Below are 21954 nucleotides of genomic sequence, written 5' to 3'. Positions count from 1 at the left end.
TAGAGTCCAAATGCAGTTTGGATAACCACCTTCCAAGAGGTCTCAGAGATAAGAGCATAATTTGAAGCCTTCTGCCTCCTTCTATTCTCTACTACCCTGTCACTGAGAGCAGCATTCCATCTTGTCATGACTGACCATGCAGCCCATCACCATAACATCAGTCCCTTGGTGTGACCTTTCCCTTTCAAGGGCCCCTCTCCCAGTGGAGGCTGGTTCATCACAGGGCAGATAGGGCACTGCCCCACCAACTTTAGTTTCCCTTCAGCCAGCTCCTACTTGCTTGCTTTCTTCCTTATATCCAGTCCAGAGAGTGGCACCGCCTGCCTGCTTCCTTCCCTCCCCTGAGTCTCAGTAGTGCCTTTGTAGAAGGTGGGGACAAAACTAGAAATACTTGGCTCTGCCGCCTTCTGTTAGTCACTTTCTACCTTGCCACTCCTAATGGGCATCAACCGCCACTTCCATTCACTCGTCACTTTTGAATTGACCAAGGAACTGTAAGCTCATACTGCTTTCGACTTCACCTTGTCTTACTGCTACCAACTGTTAAGGCAGCTGTTGCACACCAACCCAATCTCTGAGAGGTGCAAGATTCCAGGTGTCCCAGGTGCTTACCTAGGGTTAAGTTTCCTAAGAATGGTTTATTTACACATATATGCAGCCTGTGCCTATGGTGGAGGGACTCACAGCATTAACACTCCAAAAAGGTCTTGCTTCTCCCACAGCCACAGCTTTGCATTCCAGCAGAAATCAGGCATGGCTCTGTCTCACAGGCTTCGGCCTGCAGCCTGTGTCCAACTTCTATGTTACGCACACCAACTCCCAACTTAGTCTTTCTAACCACCAGTTAGAACAGAGCCACTTCCTTAATGGCTTATACTTAGGGGGCTGTTACCAAGAAACATGTCTGGCTGTTACGACAACTTGAATCCTTCCTTAGATTTAAACACTTGCTCATAGCTGTCAAGTGTCCCTTATTTGAAGGGACAATCCCTTATTCCAGCACCATGTCCCGCTGTTGTCCCTTATTGATGGATGTCCCTTAAATTTCAAAGGAAGCAGCTCCTCTCCCTCCCTCCCTGCCGGCCAGGGAGGAGGGAGGCTCCAACTGTGTTGCTTGGCTGTGTTGCTCACCCAATAGGGAGTCTAAGAATGACTGGGGGCGGAGCTTGCATGCCTTGTGTGTGGCTAGTTAATGCAAGCTAAGGGGTTTTTTGAATGCTGGACGCCATTTTGTTGCACTTGCTGCTGCAAACTTTGCAGTGCAAAGCCAGGCCGGGGAGCCATCTTAAGTTGAGGCTGCATAGGCCTTGTGGTGCATGTGATTCAGATTCTATTCAGTTGAACCTCTGGTTACAAAGTTGGTTGGACAGTGTTCTCGAAGCTACCAGCAGGCGTTTGACCAGACTGCAGGAGGACAGGAAGACTGGAGTGCCTGGAACAGGTGAGGCTGCAGGTTCCTTATTTTGGCTGCTGGTCCCTTATTTTCAAGGCTGCTAGTCCCTTATTTTCAAATCTGTAAGTTGACAGCTATGCACTTGCTGGATCCAGAAATTAGAAGGGCCCCAGGCATACAGTCTACCCTCAGGCATAATCAGAGCAGCCTTTGCCAACCCGGTGTTCTCCAGATGTGTTGGGCTAAAAACTCCTGCCAGCCCCAGGAAAAACATGCTGGAGTGTGATGGGCATTGTGGAGGGCATCAGGTTGGCAAAGGCTGCTTTAAGTAGCTTGGCTTTCTAGCATAATTATTTATTTATTGCAAAAGTGACTAATGTATACTGGATGTCATACGCAGATTAAAAACTAAGGCTCACAGTGTTGCAGTCAGGTTCACCTGCGTCTGCAGAATTACCTCTCTACCAGAAAGGAAGCCAACAGTAAAGGTAAAGGTAAAGGGACCCCTGACCATTAGGTCCAGTCATGACCGACTCTGGGGTTGTGGCACTCATCTCACTTTACTGACCGAGGGAGCCGGTGTACAACTTCCGGGTCATGTGGCCAGCATGACTAAGCCGCTTCTGGCGAACCAGAGCAGCACACGGAAACACCATTTACCTTCCCGCCGTAGCGGTACCTATTTATCTACTTGCACTTTGATGTGCTTTTGAACTGCTAGGTTGGCAGGAGCAGGGACTGAGCAACGGGAGCTCACCCCATCGCGGGGATTCGAACCGCCGACCTTCTGATTGGCAAGTTCTAAGCTCTGTGGTTTAACCCACAGCGCCAGCCAACAGTAGGCAGAGCCAAAGCCAATGGCAGGCAGAGGCTATTAATTCTTTTTTTTTACCCCATCTTCCTCTCAGTCTCCCAGCACTGCTGCGCTTGGCCAAGTCACTGGCTTATCCCATGTCATCACATCTGTAAAATGGGATTAAGGGCTTGCCTGGTGAGAAAACTATGAGTTTTGTCAAACTCTGGGAATACTGAGTAATATGGGATGCTGGGAGAAGTGTGTGGGAAGCAGAATGCACCACCTCTGTCAAACTATACAATCACGTTCCTAAGGTGCTATTACAGCAAGTATCTCCAATCTTGTGCCATACAAATTACACTACCTGTATACAGCTGCCTAATTATGGTAGTGAATATTTAATGCAGCATAGATTTCTGCTCCCTTTCATCCCGACACACTTTATAAGAGAGCTCAATGAAAATACAGAAAATCATTGCAGGGTTTTCTTTCCTGCAATGCTCACAAAGTGATGCATTGCTCTCTGTTTGTGCTGTTTCCCCTTCTCTCCGCCTCTCATTTTAGCAAACATACCTGGTTTGGAAAATGACAGGAAACAAAGAGAGAAAGAACTGATAAAAGAGAGACGATTTACAGAAGTGAATTTTTGCAAATAAGGGACTGTCTCTGGGCAACCCGTTCCCCCCACTAAAGTGAAAGGTTCAGTGTGAGCTTCAGTTAAGGAACCAGCATCTTCTTATTAGCACCAGGTGGGTGAATCATTGGTCTGGCTTGGAACAAACAGCATTTCCCATGACTGCGTTGCAAGGGACGTGCTAATGTGCTATGAGCAATTAATTAGGAAACCCAAAGTATCCACCCACAGCGGAGCAGCGATGAGTCAAATATGATGGACCTCTAATCACAACTGGTGCAGAGCAGCAGCAGAATTGCATGCCCTCAGGTGCGTCTGCCACCCATGTATCTGCATGAGTCACTGCTTTGAGTGTGCCTTCTTCCTAGCAGGAGACATGCTCAGAGAACAGCAATTCAGGACCCAACTAGGCAGGATGTGAGATGGCACCTTTGTCTTTAACGTGCATATTCCTTTAAATGCAAACAGTATTCACAGGGGAGGGGGTGGTAAGTATGGGGAACATGCCTCCAGAAGGGGGGAAATCCTTCCTCTGAAGCTGCTATTTGCATAGCCCCTCTTTATCCTGGCTTTTGACACCTGAGATGTGGGTTTTCAGGGACCACACTATTCGTGTGAGTAATCTGTTTTAACTGTTATTAATTTTGAATTGCTATAACCTGTTGTAATTATTGGTGAAGGGCAGAAATAACAACAAAAACAACAATAGAGAAAATCCCCTATTGGTACCCTAGGTGGGGGTTCTTGCCACTTCTCTGGAGAACAGCCATAGCTCAGTAGTAGAGCAAGTGGTTTCAGCAGCAGTCCATGGCATCTCTAGTTCATAAGGTGGATTGGAAAGATTTCTGCCTAAGACTATAGAGAGCTCTGCCAGTTGCAGCATACAACAGTGAGCTAAGTGAACACATAACCCGTTGTGTTTCCTATATTTGGTACTCAGGGGTGTCTCCAAATGGAAGGTGCAGTGGGCGGGGGAAGTTGAAGAAGCCAGAAAGATGTTGACCACGTTTAGGCAATCATGTCTCAGCTTAAGAGGCCTTTTGGGTATGTACCCAATTTCTGCCCTCCTCCCTTGCTGCAAGTGAGCAAATAAGTTAGGAAGTTTCCCCATGAACTATCATTTTATCATTTCAGCAAAATGATGCTTAGAAGCCAGCATAATAAACCATGGTTTGAAGATGCCTTGATATCCTGTTGTGTTCTGAAGGCATTAATCATAATTTCCTGGTTTAGACATAGTTGACTTGTGATTTTTGCTTTCGGGAAGTAATGCACTAATTAACCCTTGAAGTCTTTTTCAGTCCTACAGGCCTTTCACTTTATGATTATTTTATTATTACTATTATTCAGGATGCAGTATCGTGCTTCCCAGAGGAAGACCAGCTGGCCCAAATTCAAAATGCCATCCAGGAACTTCCGCCATCTCATTACAGGTAAAAGAGAAACCTGGCCTCTAAGCCTTGGCTTCTAAGTTTTAGAGACAATCTTAGTAATGATTAATGGTAGTTACCTGAATTACCTAAGGATTCAGCTGGTGAGTCAACTACTTTATTTTCACCTTTCTTTATTTGCACTAGGCAGACTTGATTCACCTGTTCAAGGAAAGATGACTATCTTTGAAGCTTCTTCTCCCCAGAAACCCACAGAATGCACATGGCAAATTGTGAATAAGTTCTGTGCAGTGGTCTTACCTATAATAAAGGCTGATCTTATGTTTCAGAGCTATTCGGGTGTTAGCAGTTCCTTGTACCTGCTGGGAGGCTATTGCTGATTTCGTCACACTCACTTCTAAAATGCAATAAAGACGTCAGGGACCCTTTTATTTATTTTGTATTGTAGAACTCTGCTTTGTAACCAGGAGCTGTGTTGGTGGGGGAGCCACAGCAATAGCCTCTGAATAGCAATGCCCCTGCTACTTACCAAAAGAGGGAGTGGTGAGCTGCATGCATGGTGCACCAGTCCAGCACTCTCACCAGCTCCAACCTTCACTGTCTCAGTAAGTGGCAGCAGTGCTGCTGCTGGGAGGCTGTTGCTGCGGCTCTGCCCTACTGGTAGATCTGCTTCCGAGTTTCACATCTGTAGACACTGTGGTGGATAGCAGCCCTAGCAGCTGGCCCTGTGCGGCTCCCAGGCAACTCAGAGTAGATGACCTTTGCTTCTTCCTTATCTCCTTTCAAAAACACGATATAATGGAAAGAGTCGAGAATTGTGAGAAGGAGCAACATGGTCTTTGGGCAACTCAGTGAAGGGAAGAGATAAGGGGGCACAGGTGGACTGGCAGGAGGAGAAGCAAGGGATGATAGAGGGAAAATAGGGATGCAAGTGGGGAGAGGTTATTGGGCTAGCATGAGTGTCATGGGTTGTAGCTCTTGACTCATTTAAGACATTTAATGTGGTGCTTGGGGCTGTTGGGCACCTGTCTTCTCTGAACAGACCCAGTTGGCCAAGACATAACCGCATGTGCAAGTATCAATGTGAGTGTTTTGTTTTTATCTTTGTCACACCATTGCAGGACCCTGGAATACCTGAGCAAGCACCTAACTCACTTAGCATCCTTCAGCAGCACGACCAACATGCACACCAGGAACCTCGCTTTAGTGTGGGCACCTAATCTCCTCAGGTACAGTAGACGCTCTGATTCTGTCACATTGCAATGCGGGGAGCATTAAGAATGTCTATTAGAGTTTGCGATAAGTTTAAAAACTGGCTAGAGTGATCCAGCCAGTGGTGGCTTGCAAGGGTGTATGGAAGCAGTGATGTTTTCTCAGTGACAACAGCGCTGCATTGGTTGTGGCAGGAAGGGAGCAAAGTCAGAGGTGCTTGGGTTGATGAACCCATCTGACCTCACCAGCGCCTCACCCCAACAAGACAGCACCAGCAGGATGACACCATTGCCTTCAACCCTGTGCATGGGCTACTGCTTAATTCAGCTACTGCTTAATTCAACTGTAAGGTAAAAAGGTAAAGGACCCATGGACGCTTAAGTCCAGTCAAAGGAGACTATGGGGTGTAGTGCTCATTTCACTTTCAGGCCAAGGGAGCCGGCGTTTGTCCACAGTCAGCTGTCTGGGTCATGTGGCCAGCATGACTAAACACCATGACGGAAGCCAGAGCACACGGAAAGGCTGTTTACCTTCCTGCTGCAGCAATACCTATTTATCTACTTGCACCGGCATGCTTTCAAACTGCTAGGTTAGCAGTTCAACTGTAATTCAACTGTAGCTTAAACTTACCATGGATTGTCCTGGTTAGGGTGGAAGAAAAAGTGTGATTGGTTGAAAACAGAACCAGATGGGTAGCACTAAACTATGGTTTGATATTATATTGGAATGCAACCAGTTCCCACAATTAAGTTTTGCAATGTTTTATGAAAAATAGAAATATCTGATGGGTTTTTCTACTTATAACAACCCAACACAATAAATGAGAGTCACATGTCATATTTGTTTCAACTGGTCTTATGGACATGAAGTTCCTGGTCAATGATATCAATAGTGTATGTGTAACAGTCATTTGTGAGCTATTGCTAAAGACAGCTCAGTTGAGGAATCCTGGTTCATTTATGCGATAGCCTGGCAACTAGAATAGCATAAGAAAAAATAAGGAGCATTGTCACCTAACTGAATAACCGTAGATAAACTTCCTCAGCTTTTGTAAACTGCTTAGAGGTACTTCTTAAAAAATCAAGTGGTATATAAATTTTGTTGATAAAAATAAATAGCAAAGAAAACAGCTGGTCCTGGGTGGATAAACTCTCTCAATCTTTGCAACTGCAAACAAGGCAGAAAAGGTCCCATGATAACTGCAAGAGATGTTAAATCTGCTGAACAGCCACAGCTCAAAATCTTTCTATCTATTGTCCTCTTTCTTTTTTGATGGGAGTCTAATTCCCTTTATAAATATAGGTCCCAAGGAGAACTTGAAAGAAGCGGGAGGCACAGCTGTAGTTTCCTTACATGGCTATCCCACCGGCAAAAGCCCCCTCTGTGCTTTATCTCACACTCCAGCCATTAACTTTACAAAGGATTCGCTGCCCAGAGATAATGTCTTCAGTAACACTTTGGCATGTCATGATAAGGAACAGTTTGTCTGCTACTCTGTTTGGGGGTGGGAGGGGGGATGTGGGTGGAAGGAGAGATTGGTTTGTCCATACCAGCGAGGCGATGGAGAACAAGAAACAGGCATTTGGGAAAAGCACAAGGCCCACAAAATTCACCAAGAGGAGTTGCGATGCTCACAGTTGATGCTTTCCCTTCCATCCCCACTTGATGTTTTTTTGATGTGATGGTTCTACTCAGAGATAAACTAAATCCTGAGGATTAGCTTAAGCTGCCCCAGCCCCAGCTGTAACTAGCACTGCTGCAGCTGAATCACACCACGCTTTGTCTGCAAAGTGAAATGGCCTGCCAGGAAATCCCTTGGCAAGGTAGGCTATTTATGGTGGGAGCTGGTATCTGCAGCTCCTGTGGACCCAGCCCCTCTGAAAGTCCCTTGTGCCAATTAGGGATGAGGAGAAATTCAGTTCAGTTTGTGTTTTAATGCAAATGTATACCTAAGTGTGGCATCATGGTTAGAGTGCTGGGCTAGGAGCTGGGAGAGCTAGGAAGCTCACAGGATGGGTTTGGGCCAGTCATTCTCTCTTAGCCTAACCTACCTCGCAGGATTGTGATAAGGATAAAATGGGGAGAGGGAAAACCACACATGCCACCTTGAACTCCATGGAGGAAAGATTGGACACAAGTAAACTAAAGAAAGCAAATCAATCAATCAATTAATCCATGAACTGAAATGTATTCATGCTCTGAAATTTGCACTTCCCTGAATTTTGCACTTCTCTGAATTTTGTGTTACAGTTTATCAATGAAAGAAATGCATGTGTAACTGCATTTATTGTGAGAAAGTATGCATTGAAATGCATACATCTGTGAAACTCTCATACATAAATACAGAATATCAGGCAAAATTGCACACAAAAATAGGTATAGTAAGAGGGATGTGCAGTAAAATGCTGGTGAATATTCATGAACTTTAAAAAAACAAAACAAATGCACAAACGGTTGCAGAAATGTGGTGAACTGAATTTAAGATTACAAAAAGAAATGGACACATTTGCCCTTCCCTAGTCCCAATGTCCTGTGTCGCATCGGTGCCTCAGAAAACACCAGGTCTTTTGAGAGTATAAAATGCCTCCTAGACAGCTTGCAGCAATATCGTTTCCAGACAGAGTGTTCCATGGAAGAATCTCTCATGCTTTCAGCCAGGCTTCCATTCCCTGCCCTCTCATTTTCCCCTGGGGTTTCTGTCCCACCAAAGTCCATAGACACTGCTTTGCAATGAGATTCTCCAGAAAAGTGGGATAAAGCAAGCAAACAAAAAAAAAAATCTATAAAAGAATAAAAGAAATGTGCTGCAGTCTAAAGATCTCTTCTTTGGTTCATTGCTGATAAGTCTGGGCCATAAATTTCTGTCTTCAGTCGACAAGTTAAAAGAGTGCTGTTCAGATAAGCATTTGATCAGAATGCTCTTTGAAGTAATCTGAAATGATTTAGGCCTATGCATTTGTTTCTGCTGATATGCTGGTGGTTCTTTTTCATTAGGTTTTTTTTGGGGGGGGGGAATCTTACACTATTTTATTTGTTTAGTATGTTTTAAAAGAACAGCTCTTCTTTATTTATTTACGATATACTTGTATCCCACCTTTCCTCTGTGGTACTCAGCGTGATAATTATTGTCACCCTGATAACTATTAGCCGCACACTCACTCACATACTCACGTACACACAAAGCTTGCATCTTTTTTTAAAAAAAACCCTGGGTGTTAAATAAAAGGATGCCTTTAACATCACATCTAGTTAGAGGGAGATTGTGTGTGTGTGTGTGTGTGTGTGTGTGTGTGTGTACGTACTAGGTACAGGGAAGGCTTAATGGGGTTGACACTTCAGTAGATGACCCTCAGTGTCCCTTTCAACTCTCCAACTCTAGGATTCTGAGATTCTATGATTCCTCGGTGTCACTTCCAACTCTACAACTCTAGGATTCTGAGATTCTATGATTCTGTTCCTGACAAGCAATGGCTTGGGGATTGCTCTTCCAACCTCCTCCTTTCCTGTGTCACAGGTCCAAGGAGATTGAGGCTGTAGGCTGCAATGGAGACGCAGCTTTCCTGGAGGTGCGAGTCCAGCAGCTGGTGTTTGAGTTCATACTGAACCATGTGGGCGAAATCTTCAGTGACAACATCCCTGCCAAACCGAAGGAAAATGAGGGTGAGTCCTTCTGAGCTAATCCTTCCGTGTCAGAAATGACCAAATCCACATCCACAAGAAGCCACCCAGAGAACATTGTGTTGATGGGGCAGCATGCAAACAGTCTTGATTAAAAAATAATAATACTACAGGCATTTATTTCTTTATTTTAGATTTCTTACCCGCTCTTTCCCATTGGGTCCCAGGGTGGGTTACAACCATAAAATATACAAATATTTTTTTAAAAAACTAGATGAAACAGTTTTTTACAGCCATGAAATAAGAAAAGTGTAAAAAGTGATTAAAAAGCAAGTCCACATATAAAAAGAGTTGTATTTAGTTGCAATGCAGATACAGACTGGGAGAAAGAGCTCCACTTAGAAGTCTTATTGAAAGAGGAAAGTCTTCAATAGGCATCAAAAAGGCAACAGAGATGGCACCCATCTAATATGTAACATATTACATAGTATGGTGGCACCCAAAGGAGAGCTGCCACCATACTAACCGTTGTCTTGAGTAGCGAATTAAAATGGCTTTTGTGTGATGGCCCTAATAGCATCTAAACAGACCCTAAGTATACTGTAGTTGTTGTTTTAAATTTACAGCCCATCGTTAAATTTATAGGCCTTGGCAACTTTGGCTTGGTACAGTCTGCTGTTTTCCTCCTAATTCCAACTGGTCTTTGTTCCCTTATGTGTTGCTTGTTTCCACCCTTTATTTTTACTGTAGGGGTGGGAAGCCTCCCCAATATATGCCTATGGCCACACTGACCACTAGCATGTGCCCCTGTCGCCACCCCCAGAAGCATCTGAAAAATATCCATCCCCACGTTTTTCTGCAAGAGAAGTTTAGGGGGGGTTGCTTTTCCTATTTATCAGTGACTACTGTTGTTGTTAGAAGGGACACAGTTGGTGCTGTGGGTTAAACCACAGAGCTAGGACTTGCCGATCAGAAGGTCGGTGGTTCGAATCCCCGCAACGGGGTGAGCTCCTGTTGCTCGTTCCCTGCTCCTGCCAACCTAGCAGTTCGAAAGCACGTCAAAATGCAAGTAGATAAATAGGTACCGCTCCGGCAGGAAGGTAAACGGCGTTTCTGTACACTGCTCTGGTTCACCAGAAGCGGCTTAGTCATGCTGGCCACATGACCCAGAAGCTGTATACCAGCTCCCTCGGCCAATAAAACGAGATGAGCGCTGCAACCCCAGAGTCGGTCACAACTGGACCTAATGGTCAGGGGTCCCTTTATCTTTATTTTTACCTTTACTGTTGTTGTTAGTGAGAAGTGCTAAAGTACCAGCTCTGGAAAATGGCCTCCAGCGGACTTTGGCCTTATTCACACTTCCTCTTGTCGCACTGCTTTCACCCGGGGGAAACTGCTCTTTAGCCCTTAGTCAAAGCAAACAGCAATTCAGGTTTTCTCTGGATTGACGTTTGCTTTGATTTAGCACTAAAGAGCAGGTTTTCCCTGACAAATTAGTGGGGCAAGGGGAAAACCACATGGACCCATGCTTGGAAAGTGCTTTCTAGGCACAAGACAAGTGGAAGTGTGGATGAGACCTCCCCCCGCCCCCCGCCCCCCAGTTCCAGACCTGGCATTTTGACACTTCCTGCTATCAAGAGTTGTCATTTCTTAAATAGGAAAAGAGGCAGCAATTTTCAGAACAAATCCCCTGAAGTGATTGGGAGGGGAGGAGAAAGTTCATTCATCTCAAAGGTCGGAGCTGGAGCTGAGCCGTCCTAAAGTTCAGTTCAGCAGGGATCTTCAGGCCTCGTATTTAGAAGATACGTGCCAAAGCACTATGGAGTCTGGCTCGTGACCAGGGACCTGTTGGGGTGGAAGGCAGGGGCAATGGATTAGATTGCTATGTAAGAGGAGAATTCAACCAACAAGCACGCTCCCAAAAAATGTTTTCGCTGGAAGGGTTTAATCAGAAAAGAAAACGCTTGAGGGGCCCACTGAGGACCTTCCGTTCTCCTGCTCCGTCACCCTCAAACCAGGCTGGGCTCTGCAATTTCCTATCCCTGTCGCTTTCCAGAGAACAAGCCCATTATGAAGAGCTTGACACTGCCCTCCACCTCTCTGCCGATGAAGCTGGTGAGTCTGGAAGAAGCACAGGCCCGGAGCCTGTCTGCCTGCCATCCTGCCCGCAAAGAGCGGAGGGAGAACAGTTTGCCAGAAATCGTTCCAGTCACAGGCTCCTTCTTCCACACCGTCCTTGACCTACCTGACAGCAAGTAAGTGGCTCCATCTCTCCCTTATCTGAAAGTTGGACTCAAAAGATGGACTAGGCTTCCTTTGTCACGTGAATACGGGGAGCAGAGACCAGAGCCTCTTCTAGCCAAGCAGTGCTCCCTGTGATCCTCCGTGGCCCTTCCAGTTGTTTTCCATTCTTTGTTGCTTATCGGTGGAGACTTGGGGCATTATGGATGCAAAGCATGTGTGTCACTACTGAGCTATGGCTCCCCACCAGTGTAAATGTCTCTTACTAGTCAGGGAAAAAAGAGACGAATATAGGCTTGTTTTGGAGAAATGGCTTTTCCCACTTTCCTTCATTTACAAGTTTTGATCAACGTGAGCTGAATGGCAATCGGTTCTTGAGACGTCTGTCATAAGAGAGCCACCTGCTGGTGACCTGCCCCAATGACACATGCTGTGTCCATCGCTGCCTCTCTCTCTCTCTCTCTCTCTCTCTCTCTCTCTCTCTCTCTCCTTACTGTACCTCACATTTGTTCTTGTATGTGAAGGGCAGCTGAGAGGCCTACTTCTCATTCCAGGTGCACAATGCGGAGACTCTTGCAAGATGGCAGAAGTGCTAACGTGAGCCTTATGTCATCCGGCCTCCGTGGAGTTGTCAGCACTGCTTTCAAGTTACTTAAATTACTGTGCCTAGGGTATTCAATCAAATCTGTGGTGTGCAATAACTTACAGCCGCTGCATAACAACATCTTTGTAAGACCATCACAGGAAACTTATTAATCCAAAGAAGCATTAGCTTGAATGAGAGGCTGTGATGAATTTAGTCCTGAGAGGCCTGAGGTCATTTCACCTTATTTTGTGTGTTACATTTCTATCCTGCCTTTCCTGCAAGTTGCTCAAGGTGGCAAACACGATTCTCCCTCTCTCCAGTTTATCCTCACAATTACCCCGTGAGGTAGTATAGACTGAGAGAAAGTGACTGGCCCTGAATTGAAGAGACCAGTTGCCCCATGGGAAGGAAAAAAGAGAGCGAGGCAGGCAGAGAAAACATCAGGGCCTGCTCCAGTCAGACTCTCCTTCCTCCCACACGGCCAGCTAAGCATTGTACAGTGGTACCTCAGGTTACAAATGCTTCAGGTTACAGACTCCGCTAACCCAGAAATAATACCTCAGATTAATTACTTTACATCAGGATGAGAACAGAAATCGCACGGCGGCGGCAGGAGGCCCCATTAGCTAAAGTGGTACCTCAGGTTAAGAACAGTTTCAGGTTAAGAATGGACCTTCAGAACGAATTAAATTCTTAACCCGAGGTACCACTGTACATTGAAACAGAATTGTAGAGTTGGAAGGGACCCCGAGGGTCATCTAGTCCAATGCAGGAATCTCAACTATCCATGGCAGAGGCCACCCAATCTCTGCTTAAAAACCTCCAGTGAAGGAAAGTCCACCACCTTCCAGGGGAGTCTTTCCCACTGTGAATGTTAATAATCAGTATGTTGTAGAATATCTTAGCAACTACACATACATTATCATAGAAATCCTTATGGAACGCCTTGGCAACTTGTGAATAGAGATTTAAGGAGGTTCTGGTTTCTGTTCCACCCCGTATTCGTTGCATGCAGCTGTGTTTCTGTGCCATAGCAATTTGGCTTCAGACAAAAACGACACTATTCCACTCGCTGTCCACTGTGCCAAAATTCTACATAATTTGTTGCATTATCATTACCTCATTCAGCGCCATTCATTTCAGTGCAAAGGAAACACAGGGCAAATGGGGGACAGGGGAAAGCCACCGACAACGTATCGTTAGCAAACTACAATTGATTTTTGTTCCAGACATGGAATGAATAAGTGAACGCCAGCAATTCCTGCTCCTGTTTTTGTCAGAATTCTCCAATATCTCTGCTGGTGACCCAGCAAACTGAATGCAGACCATCAGCAATGTGTTCTGTGTGCACGGCCCCTGAAGGCAGAAAAAACAGGAGGGCTAATGAGAGTTCCTATGTTCCACTATTCAAAACTGATAGGCTGCCTTCATGTTACATAGCCCTGCCATATGACAAACAGCCCTGCTGTGTCAACTCCAAATGTAAGAAAAACCTGAATCCTGGAACTAGAATAAAATATGCTGCCCTGAGCAATTTTGGAGGAAGGTGCAGGGTGTAAATCTAATAAATAATAATAATAATAATAATAGATATAATATGCAAATGCATGCAATATGTGTGTGAGAGAGACATTCTTGATGCCCTGATGTAATATTAAAGCTTGAATTTTTAAAGGCTGCTGATGCTTATTTCTGATTGAAAATGATGGGGCCAATTGGCCTCTACTCTTGCCTATATAAGACAATGAATATATATATATAGAGAGAGAGAGAGCAAAGGTTTGCATGTTTGAATGCAATAAATAAAAAATGGAATGGAGACAGCTGCAAGACAAACACATTGAGCCTACTTGCTTTTCATAGAAATCATACTAAATTTCTCTTCCAGGAGAAAGTTATCCACAAAATCCAAGAAGTGGAAGTCAATATTCAACCTGGGCCGGTCTGGATCAGAAGCCAAGACCAAACTGAGTCGAAATGGGAGTGTGTTTGTCCGAGGACAGAAGCTCTCTGGTAAGGATTGTTTGTGGCCCTCACTGTGGGGGGGGGGCACTTGTCTTTCCTCCATTAGCTCAGCCTTGCCTCTCCTCCTTTGTGTAGTACAGAAATGTTCCACCACATTGCAAGGGGGCATTCATGCTAAAAAAGCTCAAAGGATTTCAGAGATGGCGTGAAAGACTTTTGAAGGGAGCAGAGGGGAGATCGCATATTTAACCTCATGCGTCATACGGAGTATCACTTCAGTGGGACAATGAGAGGCAGTCATAGCAAAAGACTCTGAATATGCCCCATTATAGTACTGGAGTGAACATGCATCTCTTCAACCAGCTACATGCAAACAGCTAGAGGGGTCAAATATTTGTGCCAGAGCTCTGTTACTAGGAATATGTATCTGCCAGTCATTTTAGCAAGGATTGGTCCCAAAATATACTGGGAAAGGTTGGTGGAGTCTGCACTTTGTATTGATTTGTGCTCCTGATTAGGGATCTACGTACGGGGAAATTAACATCTCATTAAAGCTATACTAGGTCCCCTACATTGTCCCTTGAGATGAAATAGCAAAGAGACACAACTGATATTATCTGCATCTTTGCAGTTACAGATATGTGTCTTCAGTAAACAAAATGTGTCCAAACAGAAGCTGCCAATGCACAATGGCGAACCATGCACAATTATGCAAGTTTGAGAATTAGTGGTTTGGAAAAACCCTATAAAAATTCACTTGTATTTGGGCAGATAAACATGCCAAACATGTATTGCCCCTTTTCAGCAAGGTAGGAAAATAACTGTGGAAATAATAGGAAAGAGTTCATACTTCCCTAGTCTGACATTCTTAGCTTCAAATCACAGATGAAGCTGCTCTGAGTTTTCCCTGGAGAATAAAACCTTTTCTACATTGCGGCTGCACTTGGAAAAGTTAGTTTCCATGTAATTGCACTGTATTCTGGAGTTACACTTCAATCTCCCAAAAACCCAGAGCACTAAATTAAGTGTGTTATAACCTTTCTTTCTTCAGAAAAAGTCACCATTCGGCCAGCTAAAAGCATGGACTCCTTGTGTTCACTTCCAGTAGAAGGTGAGATTTTGTTGGCATGCACATGAGAGGTTGTTAAAGCAGCCTTTGTGGGGGTTTTTTAATGTATATGTTTGTTCACAGTAATAGGTTTGTTTATTTAATATCCCAATAGTTTTGCATGCTCTTGTGTGTATGCGAATGTGTTTCTGTTCACAGAATCAGAAGCTTGGAAGGCCACCAAAAGACAGCCAGTCCAATCCCAGCCAAAGATAGTGTGGGGCAAACCCCTTGCCTCCCCTCCTGCTCGTCACCCAACCAGCTTGGAGCAATTAAAAAGCAACACATTTGTATAATAAGAATACAAGAAAGCAGGACAGAACACAATTCCAAAAAATCTTCTGCAATCTAACATGCCAGGGCAAATAGGAAGGCACTAAATGGTTTGCCATGCCAGTGCTAGATGAGCCTAGAGGGAGGGCATTCCAAAAACAGGGCACCAACATAAAAAAGGCCCTCTCTTCTGTAGAAGTGTAGTGTAAAGGGACCCCTGACCATTAAATCCAGTCGCGGATGACTCTGGGGTTGCGGCGCTCATCTTGCTTTACTGGCTGAGGGAGCCGGCATACAGCTTCCGGGTCATGTGGCCAGCATGACTAAGTCACTTCTGGAAAACCAGAGCAGTGCACAGAAACGCCATTTACCTTCCCGCCGGAGCGGTACCTATTTATCTACTTGCACTTTGATGTGCTTTCGAATTGTTAGGTTGGCAGGAGCAGGGACCGAGCAATGGGAGCTCACCCCGTTTTGGGGATTTGAACCGCCGACCTTCCGGTCGGCAAGCCCTAGGCTTTGTGGTTTAGACCACAGCGCCACCCGTGTCCCATAGAAGTGTAGTGTACCTGTACTAAAAAGGGAACTATGAACAAGGCCTCTTCAAAAGGCATGGGCAGGCTGATATGGGAAGAGGCACTCCCTGGGGTATTTAAGTCCTATGCAATTTAGGGCTTTTAAAGGGCTTGGAAATGAAGAGTCAATACAGATCTTTCAAAATAGGTATCCTGTCAATCAAAACCAGGGTCTCTGGGCTATACTACCCAGAAGTAAAACCCCTCCCTCCTCCAAATAATGGAAGGTCCTTTCCTACAATGGGTAACTGGCTATTGGCCATCGTAGGAAAGGGAATGTTGGTCTTGATACCCATTTGATCTGTTCTGGCTGGGGCCGTATCTTCTCAGTCACTATAAACTTGGGAAACTCTTCATAAGAGAGGCTTCTTCAGTGACTAAACCTTTGAAGAAGCACCCAGAAGAACTCTATCTGACTGATGGCTCTTGCCCTGTCTTCCCCAGATGTGCTTGGAATAAGAGGGTACCTTTGGCAATACTCTGTGGCTTTGCTCTTTCTCCCTTCTCCAGGAGATGGTGAGAAGGGCCACTTCAAGCGCACCGTCGTGGCTGGAGGGTTCTTCGTTCCAGTGATGAAACCACGGACAGGGGGCCCAAGCAGCTCATCGGACCTCAGCAAACAGGAGAGCGAATGGGATCCAAAGGGTGCTGTGAAAGGAGCAGAAGGTGGTTTGGAGGATGGTGGGCAGAACGATGCCGCCCGGTCTACTCATGTCAGACCACTTCCTGAGCAACTGAAAGTGTTCCGTGCCATAGAAGACCCAGAGAATGAGCAAACTTCCCCAAAGATGTGTCGTATGTTCTACACTTCCAATGATGGGACGGCTAAATCGGGGTTCCATGGGACCCTCTTCCCCCTGGAAGCCTCCCCTCGCCACCAGCGCAAAGCCCTGAACATTTCAGAGCCCTTTGCTGTGTCGGTGCCCCTTCGGGTGTCTGCCGTCATCAGTATCAACAGCACCCCTTGCCGCATGCCGGCTAAAGAGAAGCCCGCCTTCTCGAGCCTACAGGAATCTTCTTTCTTGGGGTTGGATAGTGCCACTTCCACAATCCCAGAAGCAGACAGCCACAGCAAGCCAGAGCATGCCACTGTCAAGGAAGAAAAGAAGCCCGAGTCCAAAGCAGTAGAAGGTAAGCTTATATGAAGGCTGCAGCAATTTGAACAGAGAACCTGCTCCTGGAAAGGAACAGCTGGATGTGACTGAAGGAGCGTCTCCACCCCCATTGTTCAGCCCAGACACCGAGGTCCAGCTCCAAGGGCCTTCTGACAGTTCTCTCCCTGCAAGAAGTGATGTGGCAGGGAACCAGGCAGAGGGCCTTCTTGGTAGTGGTGTCCGCCCTATGGAACGCTCTCTCATCAAATGTCAAGGAAATAAACAACTGTCTGACTTTTAGAAGACATCTGAAGGCAACCCTGTTTAGGGAAGTTTTTAATGTTTGATGTTTTATCGTGCTTTTAATATTCTGTTGGGAGCTTCCCAGAGTGGCTGGGGAAACCCAGCCAGATGTGCAGGGTAATAATAATAATAATAATAATAATAATAATAATAATAATACTACAGTGGTGCCTCGCAAGACGAAAAGAATCCGTCCGTGATTCTCTTCGTCTAGCAGTTTTTTTGTTTTGCGAAGCAAGCCCATTGACAGTTTAGCGGATTAGCGCTACAGCGGTCTAGCGGCTTCTAGCGATCAGCTGTTAAGCAGCTTAGCAGCTTAGGAAAAGGGGGGGAGCGAAAAAACCCCGCGGGGACTCGCAAGATTTTTTCGTCTTGCGAAGCAACCCCATAGGGAAATTCGTTTTGCGAAGCACCTCCAAAATGGAAAACCCTTTCGTCTAGCGGGTTTTCCGTCTTGCGAGGCGTTCGTCTTGCGGGGCACCACTGTATTTATTATTATTCCCACATAGTCATTAAAGGACTTTGAAAGAATCACTCCCAAAAGCATACTAAGAGAAATGATTAAACATACTGATATATCACAATGTCTGAAATAAGGATGGAGCTATGTAGAAGCATTGACTGGCTTCATGGTTTTTCCCACATCATGATTTTTGCTGGTCCCTTCTCTTGTGATTTGCCTCCTACAGGAGGCAGGGGAGAGCTTAGCCAGCAGAGTTAACAGGAGCTGCAGAAATTGCGAGAAGCATTGGTTGGCTTCACAATTTTTCCCACATTGTGATTTTTGCATAACATGTGCACACACACATGCACACCATGATTAAGCGATATATTCCCAGGTCTAAAATTATGAAAATGATATTGCAATATGGACTTCAAAATGGGTTTGGACAATATATTGATACATTGCCCAGCCCTAGAGCTTACAGACTGTGTTGTGCTGCACCCACACAACATTGACATCAAAATGTCAGCCCATATTCCCACCCCCACCACATTTAATCCAGATTCTCCCTTTCCAGGGGAAACCCAATAAGGAAAACAGAGCCATTGGCAGTGACGCCCCCAAGCAGCTTGCAAATTAATCCCCTGTCGGGAAGAACCCCGTGCTATGAATGTACAGATGTCTCTTGTGAAACACATCACTGAACAGAACACTCAGTTCAAAAGAGGTGCAATAGACCCAACCCACTTATTTAGGAACACTCACCCATTGAAATTAATGAGATTTATTTCTGAATAGACATAAGTGTTCTTAAGCCCATTGAAATCATGGATAGCTCTCATGTAGGCATGTGGCTGCCTTGGCTATTGCAAAATTTTATTTGCATAGATCTCTTTTTCTTTTTCTAGTCTATTTTGAACTTATTGCAGTAAAAATAAAGAAAAGAGGGGAAAAGTCAATGTGGAGCTATTGAGAGAAGCCCACGCTGAAAGCTCAGGCCACCTTGTGGCCATTTTCATCTTTTACTTACACCATTTCTGGGTCCACCACCCCCATCCCAATGAAGTTTTTAAAGCTCTTCTTTTTGCTTCTGATACAGATTCTATTACTGAAGAACCAACAATAGCCAACAAGCTGGAGTCCACAAATGCCTCTCAGTCAACAATGAAAACTTGGGAGGCAAAGAGCAATGACAGCAGCTGCAGCCAAGAGTCAAAAGATAAGCAGTCTCTGGAACCAAAGCAGCAAGTCAAGATCCCAACAAGCCAGCCACAGGCAGGCCAAGCAAGCCAGGACCAACCAGAGATGAAGGACAAGCCAGAGCAAGGCTGTTGGACACATGAAGAGACAAGGGATAAAGTGGAGAACACATCACTTTTAAAGGAGCAGGTAAGAAGAAGGTGTTGAACCTAGGGGTAGGACAGGTTTCAGTTTCAGTTTCCCATTTTCCTGCTCTTAAATTCAGCTCCTGACATTTCACATCCATTTGTGGCAGGAGATTAAGTCCCGCCCCCCAAATTCACCAGCATTTTAATGCACATTTCTCTCTGGTTGCGAACTTTGCCCTGGGATGCCCAGAGGCGCACGTGCAGCAGGAAGCCCCATTAGCGAAAGCACACCTCAGGATAAGAACAGTTTCAGCTTAAGAACGGACCTCCAGAACAAATTAACCAGAGGTACTACTGTACACATTTTAAATAGACATTTTGTTGGAGAACAAAAAGTACAAAATTTGTACAGTGCAAGATTCAGAGAACTGCAAATTTCAAAGGATAGCTGTGTTTTGGCTCACATATTTTTGTGGGAAATGTACATTAGACTGACTTGCCTTAAAATGCAAGCTAAACCAAAATCCCCTCCCTCTCTGCTTGCTGAAGCCCACCCCAGCCCCTCCAGCTGGTGGTGCAGCAATAAAACTGCCTGTACATTCGCAAAGCTAAGTAGGATCTGATATGGTTGCAAATTGGATAGGGAACTGCGTGTTTGAGATTCCTGCCTTGCAGGGACTTATACTAGATGACCCTCGGGGTCCCATCCGACTCTATGATTGCATGGTCATCTGAATTGGTTGGGAAATGTCTCACCACTTGGCTAAGAAACTTGTTTTCTCTGCAACTCCCATTGGCAATGCCTTCTTTTTTGCATTGTACCACCTTCCACCAAGCGCCTGTCAACTTTATAGTTCATTGCTTTGCATGTACCCCTTACTAAGCAGTCCCAGACCTGTCTTCTTTCAGTTAAAAGGCTCTATAAGCCTCCTGGGCTTAAAGTCTTCCTCCAGTGCTCCCTGTTACAATAACTTTGCTTATCTGATGCTGCCTCCATTCTTTGGATTGCTGCATTGTCCCCAGATGTGGCTTAAAGTCCCACTGAGAAAAACCTCTGGCTGAACCAAGCAGATCTGGGTCTGGCCAATGCTTAGAAACTGTTAGCTCACTTGGTAGAGCATGAGACTCTTAATCTCAGGGTTGTGGGTTTGAGCCCCACATTGGGTAAAAAACAAATTCCTGCATTGCAGGGGGTTGGACAAGATGATCCTCATGGTCCCCTCCAACTCAACAATTTGATGATTTTGCGAATGCCACTTTTGAGTTCCATGGTGGAAGAAAGGGAGGCTATAAGTGGAATTAATCCATTTGTCAATAATTGTGTCTTTAGGTTTTGTGCTTCCAGCTGATCATTAGCAATGCATGCTAACTGTCAGGTGGTTCAGACTGCCCTAGCCTAATGTTTATCTGGAAACTGCTGTCTAAACTCTGGAGCTGGACAGGTTTGGGGAGCCTGCCCATATTTGGAAGTTAAGGAAAGAACTCTCAATCACAAGAGAGCAATTGAATATGATTGGACAAACCATGTAAGCTCAAACAGAAAGTCTAACAGTGAAAGTCTAACAATGAAATGTCTAATTACGTGCCAATACTGTCTGACTCTGAACTGCCCTGAGACCTCCAGATATAAATTCAATAAATAATAATAATAATAATAATAATAATAATAATAGGGTCAGCCCTGTCAGGATTTGTGTTGGAGTCATGGCCTGACATAAAAGACTGCATGCTTTCTGTCCATCCTAGGGATCATTAGGAAAGTAATAGAAAACAAAACTGCTGATATCATAATGCCATTCTACAAATCTACAATACAACTGTACTTTGGGTACTGTGTGCACTTCTGGTCGCCTCACATCAACAAGGATATTGCGGAGCTGAAAAAGTTTCAAAAATGGGCAACCAAAATGATCCAGCCACTCCCTTATGAGGACAGGTTGCAGGGTTTGTGACTTTTTAGTTTAGAAAAGAGGCAGGTGAAAAGTTTTTAACATCATAAACATGTGAAAATGGTGCAATTATTCTCCCAAGCTGCAGAAAAAGGTAGGCCAGGATCAGTATATATGCATTTTGGAGGCAGTGGTGCCCTTTGAAGTAATTTTGGGGAAAATGATTTCAGGTGTGTGTGGGTTGCAAAACTTATTCCTACCTCTCCAGAGCTCCCCAACACGTCTTGCATTTTTAACATTTGGTTCCAAATAGAGCAGCATAGACAAGTAATTAAGATTTCTACCGTCAGTGGGCATGAACTTCAATTTGTCTGTATTTACTTAATGCGATGTTTGATGCAGCATGTTGTTGTTTTTTTAATAGAAAAGTGTAATGCAAAGCCTGAAGGAAATTTGTTTTTCTTTCAGCATGGTACATGCTTTAACTGCTATGCTGCTGTAAATTGCATTTGAAAATCCATATGTTAAAGAATGCCTAGTTTTAACAAGATGGTGTGTGTTCAGGGCTGGCCCTACCATTGGACGACAGATGCTAGGGATGTGGAATGGTGTTGAAAATCAGTGCTGCGTATGCCACACAGCCTACCCTGCAGTCCTTAAACTAGCTTGCTTGCATTAGGTGCTATAGAAGATGCTGCCCTACCCAGGATGTTGAAGTAAGATCCAACTGCCAGTCCAGTCAGCTTCTGTACACAGAACAGGCACAAGATGGACACCATCTTGTTTTTCACCTCAGGCAGCAAAATGTCTTGCGCCGGTCTTGCATGCGTGATTTAGTCAGATAGGTAGGTTTTGTACAATGATTTAAAACAACAGAACTGTACCACAGTGACAACCATAATAAGCTTAAGAGACAACCAGCATTAAATGAAAATATCCTAAGGAACATAGAACTACATCAAATACTTACATTAAAACCACCAACCACGTCACAGGGACATAAAACCAGATCTTAAAAGACCTGGGAAAACAGAAAAGTCTTATGTTGGTGCCAAAAAGCCAACAATGTGAAAGCCAAGTGAGTTTCCCAGGGAGGGCAGTTC

At 44.9% G+C, this 21954-nt stretch overlaps 1 protein-coding gene and 1 long non-coding RNA gene across 2 annotated transcripts in view; one reads left to right on the top strand and one right to left on the bottom strand.

Moving 5' to 3' along the window:
- The window catches only part of LOC310844022, a 322076-nt gene that overhangs the window by 62293 nt on the left and 237829 nt on the right, over window positions 1-21954 (bottom strand). The window lies entirely within an intron of this gene.
- ARHGAP31 (Rho GTPase activating protein 31) overlaps window positions 1-21954 on the top strand; it is an 88173-nt gene that overhangs the window by 60884 nt on the left and 5335 nt on the right. The window contains exons 4-11 of the mRNA XM_083736024.1: window positions 4174-4256; window positions 5336-5443; window positions 8941-9086; window positions 11101-11299; window positions 13760-13884; window positions 14888-14947; window positions 16303-16923; window positions 18734-19023. Of these exons, the coding sequence (XP_083592150.1) occupies window positions 4174-4256; window positions 5336-5443; window positions 8941-9086; window positions 11101-11299; window positions 13760-13884; window positions 14888-14947; window positions 16303-16923; window positions 18734-19023 (1632 nt within the window). The remainder of the gene's footprint in view (window positions 1-4173; window positions 4257-5335; window positions 5444-8940; window positions 9087-11100; window positions 11300-13759; window positions 13885-14887; window positions 14948-16302; window positions 16924-18733; window positions 19024-21954) is intronic.

This window comes from Podarcis gaigeae (assembly GCF_964106915.1).
Source record: "Podarcis gaigeae genome assembly, chromosome: 4".
NCBI lineage: Eukaryota > Metazoa > Chordata > Lepidosauria > Squamata > Lacertidae > Podarcis > Podarcis gaigeae.
This window is presented reverse-complemented; position numbering and strand designations above follow the sequence as displayed.